The sequence below is a fragment of the Rousettus aegyptiacus genome, unplaced genomic scaffold, assembly GCF_014176215.1.
Source record: "Rousettus aegyptiacus isolate mRouAeg1 unplaced genomic scaffold, mRouAeg1.p scaffold_m13_p_10, whole genome shotgun sequence".
NCBI classification, from domain to species: domain Eukaryota; kingdom Metazoa; phylum Chordata; class Mammalia; order Chiroptera; family Pteropodidae; genus Rousettus; species Rousettus aegyptiacus.
The window spans coordinates 63,835,134-63,857,065 of record NW_023416285.1 but is presented as its reverse complement, the minus strand read 5'-3'; the positions used below and the strand labels follow the sequence as shown (position 1 = coordinate 63,857,065).

General features: G+C 39.1%; 1 protein-coding gene across 1 annotated transcript in view; it reads right to left on the bottom strand.

The window, feature by feature from the left end:
• KDR (kinase insert domain receptor) overlaps nt 1-21,283 on the bottom strand; it is a 42,767-nt gene extending 21,484 nt beyond the window's left edge. The window contains exons 1-15 of the mRNA XM_016165140.2: nt 20,925-21,283; nt 17,142-17,235; nt 14,962-15,158; nt 11,775-11,905; nt 11,367-11,535; nt 10,642-10,781; nt 9,843-10,020; nt 8,351-8,465; nt 8,098-8,261; nt 6,093-6,249; nt 5,077-5,200; nt 4,510-4,618; nt 3,529-3,849; nt 1,325-1,471; nt 859-990 (exon numbers count right to left, since the gene is read on the bottom strand). Coding sequence (XP_016020626.2) covers nt 859-990; nt 1,325-1,471; nt 3,529-3,849; nt 4,510-4,618; nt 5,077-5,200; nt 6,093-6,249; nt 8,098-8,261; nt 8,351-8,465; nt 9,843-10,020; nt 10,642-10,781; nt 11,367-11,535; nt 11,775-11,905; nt 14,962-15,158; nt 17,142-17,235; nt 20,925-20,991 — 2,245 coding nt within the window. The 5' untranslated portion in view covers nt 20,992-21,283. The remainder of the gene's footprint in view (nt 1-858; nt 991-1,324; nt 1,472-3,528; nt 3,850-4,509; nt 4,619-5,076; nt 5,201-6,092; nt 6,250-8,097; nt 8,262-8,350; nt 8,466-9,842; nt 10,021-10,641; nt 10,782-11,366; nt 11,536-11,774; nt 11,906-14,961; nt 15,159-17,141; nt 17,236-20,924) is intronic.
• Nucleotides 21,284-21,932: the final 649 nt, after the last annotated feature.

Sequence of the window (21,932 nt, the reverse complement as noted above, 5' to 3'; positions counted from 1 at the left end):
CACTTGAAATCTTTATCTGCAAATGGAGTTTGTGAAATGGTAATAAGCCTACAGATTTGGAAACAAGTCAAGGTATTAAGATGCAATACTTGGCAACAGAGATGTGACAGATTAAAGGAACTACAATCTAGGCTCTGAGAGACAAGTTAGGATGAGTTCATACAAATCTGTCAGTTCCTCCATCTGTCACCATCCTTCTTTCTTCCCCTTGCATACCATTCCCTCACCCATGTAATACGCTTTCATTGTCTCCTTAATGGGTTATTTTTAAAAAGACATAAGAATACACTTCTGAAGATAAAATATTTTGTCAAAAATCTTGCCCATCTGAGAAAATGCCAAATTTCACATCATTCCTATATAGCATACAAGTTTCCTTTTATATTTAGATTAAAAACCCAAATTTTCCATTTCAGAGAAGCAATGGTCTATTTTCACAAATGAACTTTATCTTTAGTCCAATAAAAACTATGAACCTTTGTGACTATCTGGATAATACTGATTTTCAGAACTAGGCAGTAATTCTAATGTTTTTCCAAGTAAATATAGAGATAATATTCCATATCAAGTTAATTACGCCATTCAAATGAAAGAATCAGAGAAAGGAAGATATTCTGCCTGCCTGGCTACAAATTTTTCCACAATGAAAACTGTGGGGACAGAAATGTAATGCAATCAGAATTAAAATAACAATAATTATGCTTTCTGGTTAAAATAATATATACTTATAGTAGAAAATTTACAAAGTAAAAGAATATTAAAAATCACCTATAATCTTCTCACCCAAAATACATGACTATATATAAGATATATGCTAAATTTAAAAACCATCTGATGTGTCTTTGAAGTCCCACTGACCTTCTACTATGAAAAATGCTTCCACTTTTGCACACCCAAGAACACTGCATGCCTGGCAGGCGTAGAGACCTTCATCCTCCTTCCTCACCCTAGGGATAGTTAGGTTCCGGTTCCCATCTTTCAGTATGATGCCTGAGAAAGGAAGAAAATTTTTATTTGGGATATGTTCTGGAAGAGCTTTTCAGGAAAAAAAAATATTAAAATATAAATGTTACACTTTATTTGGGCTATTGCTCAACTCTAAAGGGTTATATAAGATCTGTTGCTGACTCATCACCCCTGGCTGCCATGAGAATTCAACAAGTCTCTGAATACTCTGATTCTGAGTCTATGAAATTAGCCAGACCATGAACAATAAGACTGCTATTTTTTTTCTACCTAAGGCAAATCAAGAAATAATATAGATTTTAGACAACATCTCCAGGAAAATTCTGCAACCAAAGAGAGATAGGCATGTTCTATTCACCTGAGTCTTCCACAAGGGTCTCATTATCTTTAAACCATGATATCCGTGGAAGTGGATTCCCAGACGCTGTACAGGAAACTTCGATGGTTTCACCAATACTTGTCGTCAGGTTCTCCAGGTTTCCTGTCATCATGGGTGCCACGCGTTCTATGCATACAAAAAGAAAATAGAACATTTAGATATAACTTTTGAAATTCTTTGAGTATCGGTAAACTACTAAACCATTTAAACTTAGTAAACAGTAAGTACACTGTTGATTTACTAAGCTGAAAACACCCAGGATCAATAATAGTACCACTAGCTACTGAGTAAATGAAATGAAACTAATAAGTTAGGACAGTTTAGACAGATTACTGCATATCTTTGAACATTCATATTAGTGATTAAAACTGATAATTATATCACAATATAAAGGTTTCCATCTTTATGGCTTTTTCTTCTAACCAGATATAGTTTCCCTCCCATTAACATTCTAGCCAGAAGCACCCTAGAATTTTGCCATGTTTCTCTTGGCAAGTCCAAAACATCAGTGTAATTCAGCAAGGAACGCCTTAGTTTTTTTGGTACTTTTTATAAAACTCATTTGTACTATTTCTGTCACTCACTATCAGTTCTATAATGGACAGGGCAGGAGTGCTTGCCTTATTTTATCAATTAAATAGCTGCATTTCAGGGGGTTAAACAACATGCCCAAGTCCCTATAACTCTGTAACCAGGTGAACTAATAGAATCGTGTGAGCTTAAAAGACTAGTCCAAAGCTATTTCCACTAAAACCCACATAAAAGAAACAACAATACTCTAAGGAAAGTCAAAGATTTAAAGAAAATGAAGCCCTTGGGTATTTGTTTGTCTGTACAGCAAAACTTCAGATTTATGCTTTTCCTGTAACTCATCAAAGTGCTATAGAAATATCTTGTCCAAACCAATTGAATATCAAAAGGAATCTTCCTGAAAGAATTACTTAGCAAAATGAGATTACCTGAATAGTCAACTACACTGAAGTTTAAACAAATGGTCCTGGACTCTAGTCTATTTCTAAGAATAATTTTGGGGAAACAACTCTGGAGACCTCAGGGAAGCAAACAAGGATAGGAGCTTCCCTCACATCTCTGAGTTCTTCCATTGAATTGAAACAAGATCAGTCACCAAGGTGAACAGAAAACATGATCATATATATGGTGTGATTTGAAGAGACCTGGGATAACTTCACCCCCGCCCCCCAAAATCTCTTCTTTTCATACCTAAGTCTTATACTAACAAAATCTATCCTAATGTTCATCTGAAGATAACTCTTAAAATATGCCAGGGCCTCTGAAGATATTATCCTCAAAAATTTGGTATAGTTTACCTTGGCAGTTCCCCTTCCTAACAATAAAAAGCAGAACACATGCTTCTCTAGAAGTTTGGAAGGGACACAAAGGAAGGAGAAAATGGAGGGTAATGGCACAAAGAGAAACTTTCTAAATTTGTCTGATCTCCTCAGAGACAGAGAAGCACAAGTTTAGATGAGGTGTAAAGATTGGCTTTATGAGGAGTTTACAAAGCTATCTGCTTACTAAAATTATCATCTCATGGACCTTGAACTATGATGGAACACATGAGATGACACAGAGGTATAGGCATTACGTGTAGTACCCATCCCATGGGCTCTCATAGGTCCTAGACAACCCCACTGTCATACTCTTCATGCAGAAGATATCTCACTGAGCACCTAGCACATGTTCTATGACTAGAGCACAGCACAGAGGAAAACAGAAAACATTTTCTGTCCACATGGACACAGAGACCTTACTATACTCTGACTGTCCATTGGTTGTTTATGTTCTTATCTTGTTTTACCCATTCATCACTGTGCACTTCTGATACCCTCCTAGCTCACACTAGATAGTCAATAAATATGTGTCTATTTAAATAAATAAACGCCCAAGAACAGGGCAGAAATTTCCGTGGTTCAGGCTAATCCCTTGCAGGTACTAGTAAGTTATTCCACTATCCGGGTTGGAAAGAACCATGCTATTTTCTCTTTTTAATATATCACTTCACCATTATTAGCTTCCTTCTGCCTCAAGGACTTTCAGTGAATAAGACAAGTATGTACCAGTCAACTTCACAAGCTCAGGATAGTAATCTTCACTCAGCATCTGAAAGCACTACATTTAAGGCATTCCAATGGCCTCTAAATGATCCAGAGTTCCCTCCCTACCTAGGACTGTGAGCTGTGTGACCACACAATGTCTTTTCTTGGTCTTCCTGTCCTGAGCAAAGCAGACATAGTCTCCTTGATCCTGCAAAGATGCGTTCTGGAGCTCCATGATCAGAATGTCATTTGTGCTATTAGAGAACATGGTAGCATTCATTTTCCAAAGAGCATCCAAGTTCTTGCAAACAGGTGTGGGCACAGCCTGTGGGCCAAGTCTGTACCATGTGAGGTTCTCAAATGTAGTTCTGTCTGCACTGCAGCACAAAGACACACTCTCCTGCTCAGTTGGCTGGCCGCCAGGTTGCACAGTGATTTCAGGACCCCCTGAAATGTAAAAGTCATGGTTAGAAGATAGTGACTCAACTTGGGCAGCACAATGTCATCATCTTGTTGCCTTCAGACTGCTATAAAGCACCAAGAGAAGGGAAGCTCCACAGTCCCAGACGATGTAATACAGGGAGACAATTAAAATGGATGATTCAGGTCCCAAAATGTATTATTTTACCAAAATATTTTATTTAGAAATGTAAATTAATTCTTCAGATATTTATTAAATCTCCAATTAGCTAAAGATTAACCATAAAACTAAGATGAAAAGACACAATCAGCAGTATTGGGAGGGCACTGTTCCTGTCATTATAACTGTAACCAGAAAACCAAATCTTGCTAACTGGTCAGCAGCAACCCCACCAATACTGACTAAACCCCAATAAGCCAATCATTGTGCTAGACACTGATGATGAAGCCATATATATAACACATGACTTGTAATTAAAAAGCATGTGTGAAGTCTCATGTGAAGTCTCCAGTGACTTCACATGAGCCCAGGAACTTCAATTTATGAACAAAAGCATCAGATATCAATCTCAGTCCTCTTCCTAAACACCAAGCCATTCACAGGAATGACAAGAACTAGAGAGCAACAGACAGCTTAGTGCCCACTTGGCAAGAAGACCAGCCCACCCCTTGGAGAGCAGTACTTACTGGTTACGTGAAAGGAGATAACCCTCTCGCCTCTCCCAGCTTTGTTGACTGCTTCACATTTGTACAAAGCTGACACATTTGCTGCTTGGATAACAAGAGTACTAACAGTCTGTGAAAAAAACAAATCCCAGGCCATAAATAATGGAGGCTGTTTTATGCACATGCATTCAGACTAATATTTAGCCACCCCCAACTGCTACAACCTGCCTACTACTGCACTGACCACTCCCAAATTCATACAGGTATAATTGTGCTGGTGTAGATCACGCATTGCACAAATAGGTTTTGGAAACCATGTGTTTTAATATAACACTTTAAACAGATGTATAGATTTAATAGCATATGAGTTTTATCTTTCTCTAAGCTGTTAAGTCAATGGTACTTCTAAAAGTCAACGGTGTTTTCAAAATGACTTAATATGCAAGTATTTTATCATCCAATTTATTTGATTATCAATCTCCAATATCCTTCACACATTATTAAACGCTGCTTCTATGCCATCCTTCCATCCTTCCATAAAAGAGAAAGAGACAGACAAATTTTCAAATTAAAGAACTTCAGACTCACTTTGTTTTTTCCTTCAATTAGGGCAAATTGGTTTTTGTTGACTTCAATTTTATTTCCCCCCTGGAAGTCCTCCACATTTCTCCATTCTTTACAAGTATATGGGTTTGTCATTAAGACAGCTTGACTATAAGAAAGAGATAACAGATCATATTATGACTTAATTTTTCTTTAGTTCAAATCAATAGTAAGGAAAGAAGTCAGAATTTGGTTGTTATATTCTTAGGAATAACTTTAAATCCATGTAACAAGACTTGGTGCCAATTAAAAATAGGCCTCAGCAATGAAGGAAGAGGTTCTAGGTAGATTCATTCAGGATACAGGAGGGAAGCAGCTATTCTGGGAACAAACCTCCATTCATAAATTGGATCGACAAGACAATTCAAGTTAATTTAGTTCAAAGGAAAGTAAGGAAACTAAGAAGCCATTGGACTTCTTAAAGTAATCTCTCTGGTACTATGGCCTTGGTGTAGGAAATGATCAGCATCTGAGGAAGAAACTAGTAGCGGCCATCTCAAAAACAACAACAGGAAATGAACTGCTTAGGGTGGTGGGTGGCTTGTTGTTGTTTTTTTTTCCTAAGGATGTCTGGACTTGTGTTAGAACCTGATAAGCTGAGCCTGAGACTGAGGGCTGCAGCTAGGTCTATCCCTTGCATCCAGCAGCACTTCCTTGAGATGAAACTTCTCACAGATAAGAAGAGATGTGATATTCACCAAATGATTGGTATAAGAAGAAAAACCAAGATTGGCAATTAGCAAAGTGAACAAAGAGCCTGCCTTTGTAAAGCTCTACACCAGAGTTAACCTAAGAAGGGAGAGCTGGCTAATCTCAAAGCAGGACACCCAAGAAAAGACATCTCCTAAAACGAGAGACATAGAGAAAGGTGGAAGGAAACTAAGACTACCATCTGAGGTAACTTTCTTAGAGATAGCCATCTCAGCTTAGAATGGAGTCATATCAGAACTTGGCTGTAAGAAATGCGAGGTGACAGGATAAGAGGGCATGGCCCTACTCACGTGGGGTTGTAGGTGCACTCTTCTTCCAGCTGCCAATACCAGTAGACGTAACGCGGGGGAGGAATGGCATAAACCGTGCATGTCAGCGTTTGGCTGGTGCCATACTTGTAAGAGTCCACAGGAGAAATCAGAGATTTCTCACCAATCTGGGGGGGTACTAGACATGGGAAAAACAACTTTTAAATTGTCAATTAGCTTTGAGGATCGGAAGGTATAAATTTGAGCAAATAAAGCCTCCGTTTTTCTATGCAGATGATTTTGCCCCCATTTGGTTTTTCAAAGAACATCTAGACTTGGATACAGGACACCTGATTTCTAGTGATACGATAACAATAACAACAACAACAATAATAATCTAATAAACTGAATGACTGTGCAAATCTCGCCACCCTGTGACTCAGTCTTTCTCCTCTACATTACAGGGATAGTTCTCCTTGTCCTACCAACTCACAAGAAAAAGGCAAAAAGGAAAGGAAAGAGTTGTGAATAATATAGTAAATACATTTATTATGTAACGAGCATTGTTCTAAGTGCTTTACATTAATTAATTCATTAATCCATACGACCGCTATTATTGTTCTCTATTTCACACATGAGAAATGAAACATAGAAAAGATAAACAACTTGCCCAAGGTCACTCACCTCTCCCCCTTCTCCATCACCTCCCTCTCCCTCCTCCTTTTCCTTCTTCCCCTCCGCTCCTCCTTCTTCTCTCCCTTTTTTCTTTCTTTTTTGGCTCCAAAGTCATAAATGTGAAACTGTTTTCTCAACACTTGCAACCTAAAGCCTTAGATTATACTTTCAAAACTTGACTTTTTTATGTTTATTTTATATAGCAGGGTAAATGTTAGGGTAAGTTAAATGCTTAGTGACTTCATGAACTAATTAGATGGGGTTATTCACTGTCCATCTTCGCACCATTATTTCTTATTCATTTCTTTCTTCTCACCTTCCTTATTATCTTTCCAACTTCTCTCCACTCCTCAATCCTCTACTCCTGAGTGGCTTCTAAGCCACATTTCTGGAAGCTGTTATCTTTAAAACACTCTCTTAAGCTGTTGCCCCAGTAAGGAAATAAAGCCAACCTTCATAGACAGAGCAGTAGGGAGATATATGTCTGAAGTTTTAACATGCCATGCCAATAAGGAGAACAAAGAATTACAACAGAGAAGCATTTCCCAAACTGTGTTTAGATTAAGATATTAATGAATTTAATGAATTTACTAGGAGGGGAATACGCTCTGGTCAAATAAATTTGTTTAACCTTAAATAATCTATGCCTCCCCCATCTCCCAAAAAGAATGGCAAAATACATTAGCATGCTAAAGGCCCTGAGAAGTCCTGCAATAAAGACACCTGTTCTACATCAATTTAGTATCTCCCAGAATTACTTGACCATGACACCCATTTTCTTCACCCAAAGCACTTATTTATATCTTTCGGTTTGGGAAAACAAAGTTCAAATCATCCTTAAATCAAAAACTTAATATCTTCCCTTTACAGCCTCAGAGTTAGATTCTAGACTCCTGTTTTAAAAAAAACTGAAAAGCTTCCAACCAGCCAGCAGTGTCAACCTGCCTGGGCATAACTGGTACAAAAATTACAAAGTCAAACTACAAGCTTCCCACAAAATTCAAGAAGAGTCTTACACATTTGCATGCCTGGTGGATAATTCTCTGAGACAGGAACAAAGGTTCTTAAGTTTGTTAACTATCCCCACAGGCATTCTTATTTCATAGCATTTAGCCATCGAGAGTACATCTACTTTAACTTTGTGTTTGACCACCCAAGAGTTCATTCACATGGTCTCTTAAACAAACATGTCCAGGGCGCACTGTTCTACATCTCATTTCAACTCTACTGACCATTTTCATACATAAGAGCCCATTCATGATGTGAACCAAGCGGCAGGCAACAAAAGAATGGTGGCCTGGCTGTTTAGGAAGACATGATCATATTCTTTATAACAAATTTTGGGCAGGGGAGGAAAACTGCATGGACTCACCATTCACAATCAGAGATACCACATGGCTCTGTTTCTCTTTTGAAATGGGATTGGTAAGGATGACAGTGTAATTTCCTCTATCTTTTTCACTCACTTCCATAATAGTCAGTACATGTCCCACTTTAATTGTGTGATTGGACTCAATGGGTCTTCCATTTTTATACCTAGGGAAAAAAAAAATCCCAGGAATTAGTACAAGCTGAGGATTTGCTTTCACGTGAAACAATGCTTTGCATTTATTTCCAAGAGTTACCATTTTATTTCTGGGGAAGGGTAACCAAGGTACTTCACAGGGACCCTGACACGGTCTCCCACTGTGGCTTCCACCAAAGATTCCATGCCGCTACCAAAAGCAACAAAAGGTTTTTCTGAAAGAAAATAAAAATTATTATTCTCATAAATGTCAACCTATTGTAAGTGGTCGTTTGGTTTATTATTTCATTTTACGTGAAGAATCAAGGCCCAAGGCCCAATGTCTGAATTCAGAGATCCCCCATGCTACCTTGCTTTTCTCTCTCTCCAAGTGCACTCCACAAGCCTACTGATTGCTCAAACCTCAATTCAAGTGTTTTCTCTTCTGTAAAGCTGTCTCTAAGTGCCCCAGAGATGCGTGGGTTTTCCTCCTCCTCTGCTCTTATGACATTCTATATATAGTCCATCATGTGCCCTAGAACTCAGTTATTAGACATCTTTTCTCCATCTACACCTTCCTCTAGTCTCAGGCATAAAGTGCCATTTATATCCTCCTAAATTTATAGGAGTTCCAGGTTTATAGATTGAATATCTCCTTTTGGATGTTTAATGGTCATCTCCAAATGAATATACCCAATCCTATCTCCCCTAATTTTACTCCCTTCTCAATCTTCCCTATTTCAGTAAATCAAATCACTGTTCACTTAGCTGCTCAAGATAAAAACTCGAGGTCATTTTCCAGCCTTTTTCTCTTATACTCCACAGTCGATGAATAAATAGATAGATCTTATTGGCTCTATCATCAAAAATATATCGAAAATCAGATCACTTCTCATCACTTTTACCTCTGCCACTTTTGTCCAAGGTACCCACCATCAGTCACCAGGATTATTGCAATTAGCCTTCTAACTGGTCTCCCTACTTCTGCCCTTATCTTCCTAAAGTATGCCACATTAAAAAAAAAAAAACAAAAACATAATAATTCTAAAAAAAGCATAAGTTAGAACATGTCTCTCTCTCTCTGTTCAAAACCCTTCTGTGCATTCCCATATTGTAAAACTCAAAATCCTTACCAAGGCTCATAAGTTGGGTGCCACATACATTATTATCTAAGCTGAGACATTTATGTGAGCAAAAGAGAATAAATGAGAAATTAAGTTATTTGTTTAAAGCCACAAAGAAAGTAATTAAATCCAGGTTTCTCCAACTGCAAAGCCCATGCTGATTCCAGTAGGGCTCTCAGCCTTGCAAAAAAATGAAAAATTTAAAACTATCTTAGATAATAACACTCCAATTGTAGTAACAGTAATAGCAGCAGCAACAACTACAACATGTACTATTTAGTGAGCATTAGTGATATATCGGCTCTTCTCATCATTAAAGCTGGGATTTGAACCAAAGCTGTGCTCTTGACCTCTAGGTCATGTGGTCTCCCTAGCAAGAGTTCAAAAATATCTTCTGAATGAACAAAACAGGAATCACGAGCCGATCTAAATTTATTTAAATCACCTCACTTTTCAAGGCACAGCACAATTCGAAAGATCTTAGCTTACCATGGACCCTGACGAATGTGCTGTTCTTCCTGGTCATCAGCCCACTGGAAGCTGCACAGGTGTACCACCCCTGGTCATTCCGGGTTACGGCATCTACAGTGAAGGTGCTCAAAAATGTCTTCATCTCACTCCCAGACTGGGCTTTTAGGTCCCGGTTTACAAGTTTCTTATGCTGATGCTGAAAAAGAGTTTACTGAACTTCCAAATTTCTGCTTAACATTACCTATTAGCTTCTAGAGACCCACAACAAGAAGCCTTGGCCCTCAATGAACACTAATTAATGCTAATAATAGAGACTGCAGAACTTTTAACATGTGTCGACAACAAATACGTTTGGTTTCAGGAGAAATAAATGGAACCAAGTGAATTGGCATTTTTAAAACCTCACATGGTGGGAACAAGATAGATAAGGACTGCAGGAATATAGGCAAATAGGACTACTGTTTAAGGAGAAGTGTGTCTCATGCACCTCCTTGAAGAGAAACTCCCTTAAAGGGAAAATAGGTCAAGGATTTTGGACAACAGAGAAATAATACAACCTGGGAAGATGTAATCACCCAGAGAAAACTAATATTCACTGCCAGATTCTAGCAGTGTGGGACAGAGTTCCTGGCATTATATCTTTTTTTCATGGATGCTATCTATTCTGCAATTCTCTTAAAATGTGTGTGTGTATGTTACTATGTGTTAAGGCATTTACTTTTATCTGGCTAGAAAGGTCCCTATCTCTCTCAAGCAAACTCTGTGGAGGCTGATTATCAGAGCATTTAGAGATCTGGCTTTAACTTGTTAGTGTTACCTCCGAAGAAGGGTATTCCCAGGTAAAGTCAATCCCCACATTTAGTTCAGTCCTTGCTGTACAATTTAAAACAAGCTTCTCTCCAACAGATAGCTCGACTCCATGAGGAGGGCTCAGAACCACATCATAAATCTTGTACCCTAGAGCAAGTAAATTGAAAAAAAAAGAAGAAGAAGAAGAACAAGAAAAGAAAATGGAAAGTGAGGGGGAAAATAAATCTATAACTTGGCACAAATTTTTTCAAAAATGTGCCACATCATCTTTCCCTGCAGACCTCACCGATACTCGGTAACTCCCAGAAAAATGGCCTATAGAGATTTACAAAGCAGACCTGAGGGTATCTCAATGATGTTGCAGCCTAGTAGATAGAAAAGCTGTAAAATTTGCATAGTCAACAGCTAATGGGGCCAGCTTTAGTAAACTGCTTAACTTCCCATAAAATTAGTATAATTAAAAGAATACATGCCAAGCAATGCTCTGAACATTAAATTTTCCATAAAATATGCTTCTTTCTCATCCTTGGTCTTGGCAAGAAAAGAGAAAACCTTGATTGCACATTGGTTTATTTGATAGAAGATATAATGAGTTGCCCAACACCATATCTTGAGTTAATATATTTTCAAATCTCTTGTTCTTCACCCTATACCTTAATCTCCAGGATCTTAATATAGAAAGCCAATCTTTATTGTCTGATAATAATGATATAGAAAGGAACTTCCTCTTACCTACAACCGCAATGATGTACATAATAGACTGGTAACTTTCATCGTTAATTTTTGCTTCACAGAAAACCATGCCAGCATAGCTGATCATGTAGCTGGGAATAGTAAAGCCCTTCTTGCTGTCCCAGAAAATTCTGTTACCATCAGGAACGAATCTCTTTTCTGGATACCTCTGGGTAGAAAAAGAAATATTAAATATTTAATCATGTGCTATTCAAAAGTGAAACCAGGTAAAATGTTCACTAAAGAATTAATATTTTTAAGACTACAAATTGATTTTATTTATTGTCATTTTAATCCTTCCTAAATGATCTTTATATTACTGTTGATGTTATATTTTAAACAGACTACCCATCTTACTATTAGCTTAAAATTAGGAAGATTTAAGAGATGATTGAAGATATAACTTACTGCACAAAGTGACACATTGAGGTTTGAAATGGACCCAAGACATGGAATCACCACAGTTTTGTTTTTGTTCTCCGTGATGTACACAACTCCATGTTGGTCACTAACAGAAGCAATAAATGGAGATCTGTAATCTAAAAGAAAATTTAATTCCATTTCGTTAATGGCATTTACTCGAAAAGTTGGTTATCTTTCAGGTTCATAAAATCTGACCAGAGAAATGAATGATTGAAAATGACATTTCTCACTAGGCAAAAGAATCCACAGGTCAATCTGCTGGTAGATATCTAAAGATAGGCTACAAGAGTGCTACAGGAGGTGTGTGTATGTGTGTGTGTGTGTGTATGTGCGCACGCGCGGACGTGCGCGCATGCACGCATGTGTGTATAAAAAACCTGAAAGAAAACTTCCAGAATGAGACTGACTCCTTTCACAAGATTATCAATAAGTCGAGTATTTATATTTTTTAATAATAGAGTATATTTTATAGGTTCCACATTTAAACAGGTCAATCATTATAATTTTTTTTCAAAATGAAAGGGCATATGTCTTCATTTTTCATTTACATTTTCATATACACATATACATTTTCCACATATACTACATTTCTTCATATATATAAATTTTAAGGTAAATTTAAAGTTAAATCTGTATGCTTTACCTATGGAGTTTCATTGATGTTAAAAAAATTCATGTTCTTTTTCTTTAGGCAAATAATGTAAATGCCATGAAAATAAATTAATGATCCCAAAGGACCTTTAAAATAAACAATAACTAACAATTTTTAAATTCAACTATTCCAGAGAAAGTTTTTTGTGGGTATTTTAGAATTGTGAAGACTAAGTGTAAAATTCTTTAAAATAATGTTTAATAGTTATTGCATTTAGTTTAAGATTCAGCGCTCATTAATATCTTCAATGACAAAAACTTGAGAAAGCACCACGGCAAAAAGTAAGAAGAAAACAAGAGAGTTTAATGTCTTTCAAACATTGTTCAACAACTTTAATACACTGCTGGGAAACTACTCCATTCCCCAGAGATAGAACTGATGTGGTGTGAGGTCACGCTTGAAATCTCGGAGAGATAATGGTCCAGACTGCTATGCCCAACACACCTGACTGAGCATTTTCAGAGCTCTTCAGGATGGTTGGTCCATGTAAAGGAAGAGTTCATTAAAGCAAAGGGAGAAAAGACAGCTAATTCTTTGCAACAGCATCAGTTCAAATTCCTTCCAAGCTGGAAAGCACAGAAAGGCAACCAATCCAGCCCACCACATGCCATGGCCATTATTTTGCAAGGCCAGGACCCACTTCTTGGTTCCATCCATTGGTACAGGAAATGAGGTCAGAAAACTGGGGAAGTAAGGTGGAGACCAATGAGAACATTAAAGGACTGTCCATAAAGAATACTTCAGTGTTTCTGTCCCACTGTTAAGTTTCATGACCAAAATCTTAGAGCACCTCTTAGACAGGAAGCAGAATTTGATGCTATGGCCAATCATGGGCAGTGCACAAATAAACAGTGCAGGGGCCTTCTATTCCTTAATATTACCTACCTTTCAATCATACCTTAGGAAATGTTACATAGTTTGCTTATAGAGCAAGGCTTTTGCTTGCTTTACAGAAGCCTTTGGAAGCTAAATTAACCCCTTGACGTAAGACTAAAGTTATTCAGTAAGTAAGTAAATTCTATTTCAGTAGCCCAAAAAAGGAAACAAACAAAAGAAACCCAAACAACCACCCATCCTCTCAAAATAAAATATTTACTGAAACTCATGAAATGGATTTTCACATGTCTCCAGGTTTCCTGACTCCAGGGAGAAGGAAATAACGAGATATTATGGGAGAGGTTCATCTTGCAGTCTATTTCCAGACAGGCTGAAAGCAGGAAATCCTTGCAATCTTCTGAGAAAGCCTGGTCTCCCAAGACTGCCAGATCAAAAGGAGCCAGAAATTCTTGAAGATCTGAGCCTTGTCTCTTTCAAATTCTGTAGAGGGGAGGAGGAGGGCACAGAATTCTATCTTGGTTGTGCTTACTCCGGACAAAAATAATTCTCAAATATTATGCAATCCAGAAGTGACATACGTTATTTTGATGTGGTCTCCACTTTTCTATTGCACTGACCATATTGCACAATTGATATGTAAAAGGAGATATGCAAATGTGTTTCCCAAAACTGACTGAATTCCTATTCTATAAAAGATGCTTCTGGAGAAAAGTCTAAGCCATCTTCACCTGCCTCAAATCCTCTGGGATGTAAAAAGGTATATAAATGTATAAATAAAATGCCTAAAAAGCTCACTTCACTGAGAAAAAATATTTAATCCATCCAAGCAAAATACTATACAAAACTTACATTTTCATAAATTGCATGATAGGTGTCTCATTAGTTAAGTCAGCTTTTCACAGGGAAATTCATGTAGTAGAAAATTTTTGAAATACAAAAGAAATAATAATTCATATTATAAATCTGATTCATATAATTCATATTATAAATTCATATTATAAATATGTGTAATCTTGTATTTTATCCTACATATATGTTAAGTTGGCCTCCATGGCATCAATCCCAAATTGCAAACCCTAGAAAGATGTGGCATATCATCCAAGATCTCAGACCACACAAGCAAAGGAAAGAAACACTGTCTTCAAAAGGCTCTTTGAGGCAGTCTTCATTTGCACCAGAGTATGAGAATTGTTTATTATAAAGTATAAGAGGAAAAAGAAAAGTCCCTATGTACAAAAAAGTTCCAGAGCCCTTTGCTGCTTCCCTGTGCATTCTTGGGAAAATCTCCTGCTCTGCCCTAGATAACCTATCTCTCCACAGAAACCTCTCCATAATTCACACTGAATCTTCCATTTCAAGTATTTCAGGGTTTGTTTGTTTCCCCCCCCACCCCCGCTCAAACATCAGAAGGCTTTTTATACATCTCCATAGCCAATTGTGGACACAGATTTTCCTCAAAAATAAAGATCAGAACGAAACTAATTGGGCAAGAGAGATATAACAGGGTCCAAGCTCCAGAACAAATCAATGAGTCTTATCCTCAGAGGGAAGCCTTGGGAAAGAAGAATTTTCTGTATTCCTGTTGGCAAAAAGCCTTTCGGTTGTACTCAATTCTTCTTTGCACCCATTGTGTTTTATTCCTGGTAAATCAACGTGGGAAATGAATTTCTTTTAACCACTTACCTTGAACGTAGACATAAACAACCGAGGCTGAGTCCCTGTCCCGGTAGAAGCACTTGTAGGCTCCAGTATCATTTCCGATCACTTTTGGAATTGTGAGCGTCTTGCAGAAGAAGCTGTCACTGCATTCAGTCACCTCCACTCTTTTCTCAGAGCCACTCCGATTGTTGGGCCAGAGCCAGTCCAAGTCCCACTGTCCCCTGAAAAATTAATTCCAAGGAAGTATTAATGTGAAATGCCACACTATGAGGTTGTTTCTAAGAAAACAGAAGGTTTGTTTCTCAAACTTATATAAACTCCTCAGCGGAGTCACAGACTTCTACCAGTGATGACAATTTATATCAACAAATGACAAAAGCTACAGATTCAGCTTCTGAAATCACTTATAGGAACCCCTGAGTTTTCTATTAACTCATTCATTCATTCGACAAATAGTTATTAAGCAAGTGCTATGCGACCAACATTATTAAAGGCTAGCTATACAGCAGTGAACAATAAATCAGACAAAAATCGATGTCTTTATGGAAGCTCAGTCTACTTAGAAAAGACAGGCAATAAACAAGTAAATAAACCTCAATAAAGCTAACATTTTAAAAATAATTAAAACATGTTTTGTAAATGATGGTGATAAGTACAATGGACAAAATATAGATGCTGCAAAAAAAAAAAAAAAAAAAAGAGTGAAGATTTCTTGAGGGAAGAGACTTGATGAAACAGGCCGTGTGAGTATTTAGAGGAACAATATTCCAGGCAGCAGGAACAGCAAAGGTAAAGGCCTTAGGGCAGGCACATATCTGGAGCATTAGGGGAATGGCAAGGTAGCCAGGATGGCCAGATAAGAGTGGGCAAGTGGGAGAGTAAGGAGTGAAGTTAGGAAGAAAGAAGTGTAACTGTCTAAGAGCATCGTGCTACCTAAGACCTAGTCAAGAGTGCATTAAAACATAGATTACTTTCATTGTAGCATTTCTTGACAAAGAAAGTCCCAAGAAGACTGTCAATGTCAAGAAGCATGTAACATCATCAAACTATCTTTCAAAGAATTTGAAATTTATATGAAGTCGTAGCTATGTTCATGAAGTTACTTTTAACATACTCCATAGCTTTTTCAGGACATAAGAAATGTTTATGCAGAGTTTAAAAAGGGAGTATGGAATCTTTGAAGATTTTAAATATTCTTTGTTGCCAAGGGTAAGAGGAATGAAAATCTACTGAGAACGTGTCTTGAAATAGCAAAGCTAGAGAAACACCACCTGTTAGTGTGCTTTTTTCCCCCAAGAACTGGGTATCTGTGGCCTACCCTTGATAAAGGAGTAGGGTATCCTTTACACTCTGGAATCTGAGATGATCTGTGTCATTGTATTAAACGCTTGGTATTTGACAAGCATAAACAATGGCAACAAGCTGTCCAAGGTTCTTTGTGGACCCCCAGCACTCTTCTCAGAGGATGACATTGCTTTCCACCATCACCTCTGCCAAAAACACACTGGCCCTGACAAACTTCTGTGTAATCACTACATTAAACCCAGTGTCTTCTATGTTTCCTCCTGAGGTAGGGGTTGAAAGGCAAAATTTCAAGGCTTCCTCTACTTGTCAAAAAGGCCTGTTTCCCTAGTTGGCAAAAATCAAAACCATGCACTCTTGCCAACAACTAAGAAGAGACATTCCAGAATATCAGGCCGGTGTGTGACGTCCATTACTGTGCAGAATGTGCACTCAATAACATTAATGGATGAATATTTAAATTGCTACTACAAGTCAGAATTTTGCCATAAAATAAAGTTCTTGAAAAAGGCTGAATAAATATCCAAGAGCCAATCTGAGTGTTATAAATATGGCCTAAAACTTCTTCAAATCTATCTCTTAAGGGTATGCACTCAATTTTATTTACTCATTCAATATCTATTGAGTATCTACTATGTATTATATGCCTGGTGCTATACCAGTTTTTGAAGTGTGAGGTTGTTGCCAGAGGGCAGTAGAAAAAAAATGTCAGCAAAATTGTGCAGAAGTTTTAAGAGAAGACCTCTCTCATTTTTTCATTATTACATCATTTCTTAGAAACTTCACTACTTATAAACAATTACTATAAAACTATTATAATTCTGTTATATGGAAATTATTTTTCACTCAATAAACAATAAATTACTTGACAAAGGAAGTATAAATCTGAAATCACTCCTTACCTGCAAGTAATTTGAAGAGTTGTATTAGCCATAATTGTAAGGATGTCTTTTTGTACACTGAGCCTGGGTGGATCAAGAGAAATGCCAGGCAAACCTAGAAACAAATTAAATAAATGAATATAGTTGCCACTGAGTCAGACTCAATAGGAAACACCTTCCATAAACAATGCACACTCCATATTTTAAAAGACCTCTTCAGCAATTCATTGTATAAAACTGTGAATTTACTTTTCACCATTCCCAGTAAAAGTTCATAAGCTGTGTCATAACAGGAAGAATGGGCAGATGGTCATAAACCAACACAACAGTTCTGCAATTCATGGAGCTAGGGTGGAGTTCCTGTTTTCCTGCACTGCCAACTTCAAGGTCTTACAAAAGGATATGGGACATTGAAACCAAATGAACCTTCATCTGATGATCTCAGTCCCTTGGGAAAGGACCCACTGACATTTCTTATAATACATAGGATGCATGCATTCGACTAAATTGCTGATTAATGAATACTACTTAGAGATATTTCTATACAGTTCATCTATGTACCCTAAAGGGGGTGGGAGTATCCATGACCTTGTCTCATTTTTATCAATTTTCTAGTGCACTTCCTCTGGTAACTGAATTGCCAAGGTTGAAAGACTGTACATTAAAATTGGTTGAGAGGAATTAAGTAAAAGAAAACATTTTCCAATGTCATATTACATGTCTATTAATATACTTTCTCAGAGAATGCAACTAGAAAAAGCATAATGCTATTGAATTACAATTGGGAAATCTCAACTTAATAATAAAAGCTCTGAATTCCTCCTGATACCAAGCTTGGAACACAGAAACCTGACTTTCCCTAAAAATACCATGGGAGAGATTCCCCACTACGGGTGCTCCACAGCAAGAAAACTGAGTTATCTGTCAACTAAATGTGAAGAGCTATCAAGTGTTGAAAAAGCATAAGAGAAAGAAAAACTGTTCATAATGTTATGGTCTTAACTGATATCCAGACCTTCAAACACCACCTAAAAGAAGATTAATGCTGGGCAAGCACCTAAGCTTAATATTATTGTTAACTCACATCAACTAAGAACAAATGACTCTCTAGGCCTAAACTGGCATTGACTCTGTTGGGCAAATAAGAGAACATCCCAAATATGAGAGAGTATGAATAATCAGAATATGAACAAATATCCAGTGCAAATATCCAATGCATTGAATTTGTGGACACAAATGTGAACAGCTGCAAGCAAAACAAACTAATCGTACATGTTCTCTGTCAACTAAATGTGACTCGCCCAGATGTGCAAAATAGGCTGCTGACATAACTATAGATTGTTCATCAATAACGTAGTAAAAAATAATAATTAAAAATATTTTAAAACCCTGAAAATTATGTTGTGTCAATAAATCTCAAACTAATTGGCATTGGTACTGACCTATGTTTGGGACAATGGTTCTTGGGCTTTAGGATGTATCAGAATATTCCTGGGCCTACAAATCTGCATTTAGACAATCATTTCAGGTGACTTGGTCAGACATGGTCTAAGGGTCACTCTTGGACAGTTATTGGTCTGGGTGGTCATGTTCAGTTAATTAACACAGCGTTTTTCAATATGAAGGAAATAACTACTCCAAAACTAGGCAAACAATAAAACAAAATGTTTAAAAGCAAAAGAAAAGCCTTCCAATAATGAAGTTGAACTTCGTCTTAAAAAAAAAGGAAAATGAAAACAATTCATTTGGACGAGCACAGATATCAAAATCGACTGCAAAACACTAGGCTGAGAAACAAGTGGAAAACAGTAACTTGATACAATTCACACAATCATCCAAATGAGAAGGAACCCATTATTTGGGCATATTCATGTGAGAAAAAAAAATGGTAGTAAAGACTAAGCTCTGCTCACCCCGCCACCAAAATAAGAGATTCTTAAAGATCTCTCATAAATTATTGCTACAGATTATCTCACACTTTAGACACACTTTCCTGTGTTAAAAAGAAAGTTAAGATATGCCCTACATTCATGGGAAGCCAAACAAAACCATGCTATCCTAGAGACACATCTATAACAACAACAACAAAAAAAACTATGCAACAAGGCTGTCAATAATGATGTTTGAATTCGTTTCTGTACGCCAACACTCATTTTTTTTTTTTTGCTCCATTAAGCTTCATTCATTTTCATTGGTAAGTTTGAGTTCTACTCTTCAGAAAGTTCTAAAGAAATAACTATAGGAAGGACATATGCTGTTACTCAATAAAAAGCCCTTCTATGTTCAAATCCCATAACCAAAATTAATTAATTTGTGCACTATTACCCTTCCAGCTCAAAGACAGGAAGGAAAAACAACAGTGCCTCTGTCTCTAGAATTCGATGGCACCAATTACGGCCCAATCCAATTAAGCAAGTCACACACTCTAAAAGGGCAACCTCATCATTATATTCAGGGCAACCCGATTAGTTTACTACTGCTGCGCTATGAAACACCCCAGGCTTAAAAGCAACTCACTTTTTTGTGTGTGGGGTACAGTACAACCACATGTTCCAGACCTTCATTTTCTCCCCATAAAGGGGCAAAGAGAGGTCTTGTCAGGAACAAATGAGTGTCCACGATGGAACTGGCCCTGAAGAACCAAGTCATTAAGAAAATTCAATAACTATAGACAGATGATCTTGTCACTACATGTGTCTCTTTTACAAGACTGAATTATTTTCTTTTGATATATGGAACTTTTCCCTGAATTATTTGACTTTGTTTTTCCTTTCTCCATCCTGTCCCCTTTCTCATCCTCTAAAGAGTGGAAATCTGGAAATCAGCAAACTGGCTACAAAAGGGGTGGGGGAGGGGTGCGCAGGGGCGGGTGTGGGGAGAGGAAGAAAGGAAAAAAGAAAAAAAAGAATTTATTGCATCAAGAACATGTGTGTTCCTAATCTTGAAGGAGATAAATATTTGGTGGCAAGGAGAGTGGCCACTGGCGCTAAATCTGGTTACCAAGTTCCACAGAGTAAGTTTTCGGAACCTGAACTTCTGACCATGCGCTTACGTCAAGGACCATGGCGCTGTGAAAGATATTAAATTGTTTTACATGGGAAGGTGACTGTTCCTTGGAGTCACTTTGGGAAGCTGTCAAAGTCCTGGGTCCAAGCCCCAATTTCCCCTTCTCTCTGCGAAGAGAGCGGTGTCCCGCATCAAGGAAGGAAAAAATTCCCCTTCCCGTGGACCCCCGCCTCATAGAATTGGTTTTGTATGTGAGTTCGAGCCAACAGGAAAGAGCAGACCCGGGTCCCTACTCAATTCCTATAGAAGCAGAGCTGAGTGCACGGTGCGAATTCCAGCGAGCTGGCTTGCGTTGCCTGCAAAACTTCCTATCCTGCGACCTGGCGAGGACCGTGCGCGCAGCGGGACAACATTTCACCGCCTGTTCCCGCCTGCGGGAGTACCTCCTTCCTGCCAGCCCCTGGGCGCCTTTCCATCCCTACCCCCACCCTTCACCCCCCCGCCCCCTGCGAGCCCGAGGGTGTGTTGGTTGCTCAGGACAAGCTCCAGCCGACCCCCCATCGGAGACTAGAGTCGTGGAAAATGAACTGGGTTCAGGAGACCACCAACTCCCTAGGTAATCTTGCGCCACTCGCTGATCCTCAGTTTCCTCTTTGGTAAATGAAAAAACAAAGTGTCAGATCACTTTCAACCCTCCAGCTCTATGACTCTGAGTTAGACCCGGCCTCCAGGTCCGCATCCCCATCTCTCCGCCCGCACCCGACTTCTCTGCCTTCCTCTAGGGAGCGGGCTCCTTACCCACAGAGGCAGCCCTGGTCTCCACGCAGAGCCACAGAGCGATGGCCAGCAGCGCCTTGCTCCCCATCCCGCACCTCGAGCCGGGCGCAGCGCCCAGAATTTAAGCGCCGGTTCTTTCTCCCCGGGCCCGCCCCGCCAAGAAGGCGCGGAGGTGGAACTCGCGCCGCAGAGCAGGACTCCGGGGAGCGCAGGGTGAGGGTGCCCTGCCTCGGACAGCAGCTGTAGGGGCGTCTGCGGGTGCCGGTAAGTATCCCTGCTGCGGGACAGCTCTGGGCTTTCTGTAGCGCGCCAAGTGATGCCCCGCGCGGGCAGAGGAAACAACCACACACCGCCTGCTCTCTCGGGGTCCGCAGACTCAGAGCAGGGTGGGAGCAGGGACCGAAACTCTAGAGCGCGGGGGCGGGACGATGCGGGGGCGGGTCTGGGGGCGGGGCACCCCGTTACGGCCCGCCTCGCCCCTCAACCGGGTACCCAGCCTGGATCCCGGGCTTCCCACACCCACTACGTCTGCCTGTCTCCCCACTTGGCCTGGGACAGTGCCAGGCCCGGAATCGTCCGGAGAACGTCTAGGGTACAACAGCCCGTTTCTGACTGAAATAAAATGTAGCTTGTAAAGGGTTCTGAGGCACACCAAGGTTCAGTCGATTACTGGTCCCAAGAGATATTGGGGAGCAATACTGTGAGCACAACGAGGGACACTGCACCCTCAGGAGGGGCGCCAAAGTTTGGTCCTCGGCACCACAACAGGCTGAAGTGGGGACAGGTTGAGGATCAGGGGCAGGTTGAAGCAACTAGGCAGAAGTGGATTTTGAGCGGAGAGGAACGCAGGATGGCAAATTGGCAGTGACGCCAACCAGTACGAGTGTTTTGCTTGGCCATACAACTGTAGTTTAAAAACCTGAATCTGAATGCTTTTAGTTGGAATATACTTGCCCAATTCTCCAAAGTTCCCTCTCTTTCCTCTTGTATCTAGCTGCTTCAAGTGTTTTGTTTTGTTTTGTTTTGTTT